Source organism: Protobothrops mucrosquamatus, unplaced genomic scaffold (assembly GCF_001527695.2).
Source record: "Protobothrops mucrosquamatus isolate PMUCROS unplaced genomic scaffold, P.Mucros_1.0 scaffold_226, whole genome shotgun sequence".
Classification (NCBI taxonomy): domain Eukaryota; kingdom Metazoa; phylum Chordata; class Lepidosauria; order Squamata; family Viperidae; genus Protobothrops; species Protobothrops mucrosquamatus.
In genome coordinates, this window is record NW_015386302.1 from 1,080,031 (window position 1) to 1,085,482 (window position 5,452).

A 5,452-nucleotide genomic window follows, 5' to 3' on the forward strand; every position below is an offset into this window, starting at 1 on the left:
ATCTACATTGCAGTGGTTCTCTTTTCTCTGCCATGGTGTTTGAGTGTCCCTCAGTCCTGCTCTTTGACTGCTCTGCGCTCGGTGAGTGGATAGTCAGAAGGCAGGAAGCCCATTAGATTGCCAGCTCCTTTCTGGGAACTATGTTGGCCAACAGCGGCGCTCTGAGTCTCCGATGCAGAACTGCAAGAAGCATCTTAAAGAAATAACTTCACCTTTTTCTATTTTGCTGATGATTTTATATGGTTAGGAAGGACTGACTGCTTCTCTAGATTGCTAAGTAATATCTGTTTCTTGTGTCCTTTTTCAATATTAGAAGCAATAATTTATCTGACAGAAAATTTCAGAAAGTAAAATCTTTCCACAACTTTTTCCTGTATCATTCATAAGTTTTCTGCAATCCGTAATTGGGAGAACCCTTTATTAGTATGTTCCACTGACAGAAAAGCAAAGTGTTTTCAAGTTTCTGAATGCTCCAGAAAGAGAGCAAGAAGTGAGAAAAGGGGTTACAATACACTCCAAATCCACACTGTGCAATACACAGAAAAGTGGAGCTGAGTAAAAAGCATGGTGGTGTTGTGGCAATAAATGCATGATTTCTTTGAAGCTGAATCTTTAAATATATACTGTAAATGGATATGTGTGGTATCAGAAATCTACTTATAAATATGCAAGTCTTTGAGATACATATATTCCCTGTGTGAGGAATATGTTTAAAATAAACTTTTGAAAATATATAGTATGGCTCCCAGAAGGGTTTGGCATCATGATAAAGAATAGAATTACTCAGGTTTTTCTGCATACCTTCAATAGAACAAAAGTTACACCCTTCAAGCAAAAATGCCCAGTCAAAGGCAGAATAACAATAACAATAACAATAACAATAACAATAACTATGATGATGATGATGATGATGATGATGATGATGGAAGGGACCTTAGAGGTCATCTAGTCCAACCCCCTGCTCAGGCAGGAAACCCTATAAGATTTCAGACAAATGGCTGTCCAGTCAAATTTTTCTATTTGTCTAGTTACTTCCTTCGGCATTCTCGTATAGTTGGGAGGATAGTCAAGGGTTTGAAATTTTTAACAAATTCTTTTGATTTTTTTTAAAGATTCTTCAAAGAGATCACTTAAGTGCCTAACTCTCTTCTACGCATTGTTACAATGATGTACAAGAAATAAAAGTTTATTCACTTCTTCTGGAAGATAACAGCTATTTACTGAAGGCTGAAATTGAAAAGTACATTCAAAGAATATTTAAAGCTAGGTCCTATACAGGCCAACAAAGACTTAATCCTTTCAAAAGTTATTGCTAAATTGTCATTTTTAATGCGATAGGGTGGAGAGTAATAATATTAACCATATGTAATTAACATAATTTTTATGACAACCAAATTTAAATCTAATTTGGTTTTGCTTCACTTTGCCTCCTTTTTGAAAATTGCCCTGTGACTTGCCTTCCAAAGGTGAGACACAGAGCTCAGCTCGGAAATGCTGGCCCCACCTTGGTTTGTCTGGATTGCATAGGGCAGGAGTGTCAAACTGCCAGCCCGTGGGCCAGTTTCATCATACCGAAGCCACACCCACCCCATTGCCGGCAATGCAAAAAGAGTCACGATACCTCGCGACACATCACGTGACGTGGCGACTTTGACACCCGTGGTATAGGGTCTCCTGCTCAAGCAGGGGGTTGACTAGAAGACCACCAAGGTCACTTCTAACCATTATTTTTTATTCTGAAGAGTTGGAATTCCAATATTTAATTCTTTATGGATCATGCTACCAAAGTCTCTTTGTTGCAACTTCACAAAAAGAGCAACTGTGCTAATTTAAATCCATCTGAGTATGAAATCTTGAATGTTCACACTTTTAATGCCCTGTTGTAATTTTATGATCAACTAATATAGGTTTCTCCTGTTTCTCAGTCTACAGTTTCATGTCATTAAAAATTGACACTTCATTTGCAGTTTTTGTGGGAACACTTCAAAAAATTTCTTGTCATTTTCTCCTTCTCGATATTTTCACCATCCCTGTAAAGCCTGCAGCTGTATGATATGCTGGGAGTCTTCCATCCAAGTATTAATCTAATCTTGCTTTGCTTTTGAGGGATCAGTCAAGCTCAACCAAGATTAACTTGATAAATGCTGCCACTTAGGCTTTTGATGATGCTATTAGTGCTCTGCTGAATATTTTTTACTATTTTTATTGACTATGGTCATTCAACCTGATAAAAGAGAATTTGCTGGCTTTTGAAATTTATTTAAAATAAGAGAATTCCACAGAAATTCTTATTGGTGGAATACAATGTTTCATATTCATTTAATTACAAGATGCTCACAAAGTGTAAAGTCTGATTATTCAACAATCATTTCTGAATGAAGTGTGAATAAACAAGTGTGATATGGTAACAAAAAGACAACTAAAAGTATGAAGAGAAATAAAAAGTTTATCCTTAGTTGTATATTTAGTGCCTGGTTTTGTGACTTTAGGTAATTAGCAACAATTATAAGAATGTAACATTAAGATGAGAAGGAAAATAATAGTACTTTTCAAATCCTTGAAAGAATGTAATATAGAACAGAAAGTCAAGATCTTTTCTCTGTCACACGGTAACAAGTTTTAAGAAGGCGCTTACAAGTGGATTTTAGAAGGAACCTATCAACAGTATCAGTGGTTTGATAGTGGAACCAATTATACAGAGATATGGTTGGTGCCCTTTTCTTGACTAAGATTAGATATTAGATTAACTATGGTGGCCAAATTGTGATTTTGTGATCTTGGATTTAGAAATTTTTTGCTTCTATTATCATAAATCATGGCTACACACCTACTAACTTTGGATGAGTGGTACACTTTTGAAGGGAATATCAACAGGACCTTCAATTTAAAAAATCCATTTAATCCAACCTGTAGTTCTTTTACGTTTATTCACATATAAATTACTTCTCTTAGATGCTGAGGTATAATCACTATCCACATCCAGTATATAGCTTAAAGAAATGATACTTGCAACAAAGAAAACATCCAGAAAGTAGTACTACTTGAGCACTTAGGGATTTCTCAAACTCAAATTAATTAACATAGATTTCAGTAAATGCGAAATATTTATATGATCTGAAGAGAAACCAGACTATATAGATCAGGGGTGTCAAACTGTTGCCCTACAGGCCGGATGCATCATTGTGAAACCGTGCCCACCCCATTGCCAGCAATGGAAAAAAGTCACGATACATTGCGACACGTCACGTGATGTTGCGAGCTTGATACTCATGATATAGATTATTGAAGAGTTGTTTATCCATATAATGGAGGAACACTTAATATAAAGGCAAAAACAAATTATTACCAGGGGAATCTCTTTGATTCAGTAATATTTTCATACCATAAAAAGCAAATGTACTATATACTCTTATTGAAACACTTGTCATGTAATATTAGATAAGTGTGTATGAGACTAAAAAGTGAATACTTTCAGACAGAGAACTGATTACCTAATATCAGTCAAACATTGATGTCTAAGTGAAAAGTACTATATCTCTTGGTATTGGCATAATCATAAAATCATTATGCGATAAGGGAATTAGCATATTTCCTTCAGCATAATTCAGGACATCTTTGCAAGAATAATTCAAATAGTATCTGAGAATAATGTTAAAAAGAGCATAACCTCCCCTCCCCCTTTAAAAACTATCATTTCAATAAGCGCAAAGAGTACAACGTAAGTAAAACCTAAGTAAAATAGGGCCATACATAAATTAAGGCCAGTTTAAAATCTTCAAATTCATGGAAAAGTCATTACCTAGACATGAGAAATTTCTTTTAATACAAAATACTATTAAAAGGGGAACTTATCTTGCTATTGCTCTCAGTTGGACAATTCAGATTAATTATCCCACATTCTGAGAAAGGGCATGTTTAAATTGCTTGCCAGAAGAAATATTACCAAATATCTAATTCATTAGGTTTATCTTGGGAAGTCCTCTATAGCCTAATCAGGCAGCCAAAATGATAAACTCAGTGATACTGAATATAGAATGGCAAACTAACTCTACCTCCTTTCCTAAGCATTTTCTCTTAAACATCTCTGTCCCTATGTGGAAACTAGCAAGCTATATGAAATATATAACCTTACCTATATTTAGCAGCTTTGTCATGCTGGCCCATTTGTGATGACTACTGCTCTCTTGGAAGCAAAATTCAGAAGAATCCCTTATAATGACCAATACTTGGGGATCAAACACAGTGGAATCCCTAAGCCAGGGGTTCCCAACCCCCGGTCTGTGGACCAGTACCGGGGCATGGCATGCCAGCAACCAGTCTGCACAAACAAGGAAAGCCCCATCCGCGAGATGCAGGCAGCACACAAAACCACGCATCCTCCGGTCCGTGGAAAAACCTCTCTCCACGGAACCGGTCCCTGGTTCCCAAAAGATTGGGGACCTCTGCCCTAAGCCATGCTTTATCATATTGCCTCTTGTACAGAGATATTAGGAATAGATTTATTGTATTTCTTTTAGTGGACTAATCAAGATGCATGGATTTTTTTTATGTTCAACTACTGCTGGCTGAATAATATAATCTTACATCTCCAGGAGTGGACAGATTCTTCTTTGCTACTGGAAATTGAGAAGCAAATGTAAAACCAGAACCAAACTGCAACATGGGTAAAAAAAAAGCAGCTTCTTTCTCTCTTTTCCTTTCTTTTTAATAGATATATTTTTTTCTGTATTTTGCACTATAAATAACATAAATGATTTTTTTTTAAAAAAAATGAATGTTACCGATCAGAATGATAAAAAAAGAGAATGGAATTAGCTTCTGAATAACAGGTGTATTCTAGGGGATAGATCTATGGAGTTTGCATTTAATTGATATTTACCTTTCCGTTATTTTCCACTTGAGGATGCAAACTGCTTTCTCCATCGCTTGAAAGAGGGACCTCAGTTTTTTCACCACAAAGCATATTCTCTGCAATATGAATGTTTGGTGCCAGGAAGGTAAATTCATTCTTCCTGGATTCTGAGGAGAGGCAAAGCTGGTAGGAATAAGGCAGAGTCCCATCTTGAAAATTGGGTGGAAATATGACCCCAGCTGTGGAATGGGAAACGGGAGCAAAACATGGTAGGAAACTGGAATTTCCTGACTGCCGGAGTTTGATGGCAATGGCCAGAATCACTGACAAGAGGAATAAAAAGGACATCACAGCTAAGGCCACCACCAAATAGAACTGCAGGTCCGACTGATCCTCTGAGCTGTTCATCTGGTTTTTCATCTCCGGAAGGGCCTCCTGGAAGTTCTCAGCAAACACCAGGTTCAGAGTGACAGAGGCCGAGAGGGGCGGCCGTCCATTATCCTTCACCAGAAGGACCAGTCTCTGTTTCACGGCATCTCTCTCCATAAAGGTTCTTGCTGTCCTGATCTCACCCGTATGGGAGCCAACAGTGAAGAGGGC

At 37.1% G+C, this 5,452-nt stretch overlaps 1 protein-coding gene across 1 annotated transcript in view; it reads right to left on the reverse strand.

The window, feature by feature from the left end:
• Positions 1-4,829: 4,829 nt before the first annotated feature.
• The window catches only part of LOC107299282 (protocadherin gamma-A11-like), a 26,833-nt gene continuing 26,210 nt past the window's right edge, over positions 4,830-5,452 (reverse strand). The window contains exon 7 of the mRNA XM_029286758.1: positions 4,830-5,447. Coding sequence (XP_029142591.1) covers positions 4,865-5,447 — 583 coding nt within the window. The 3' untranslated portion in view covers positions 4,830-4,864. The remainder of the gene's footprint in view (positions 5,448-5,452) is intronic.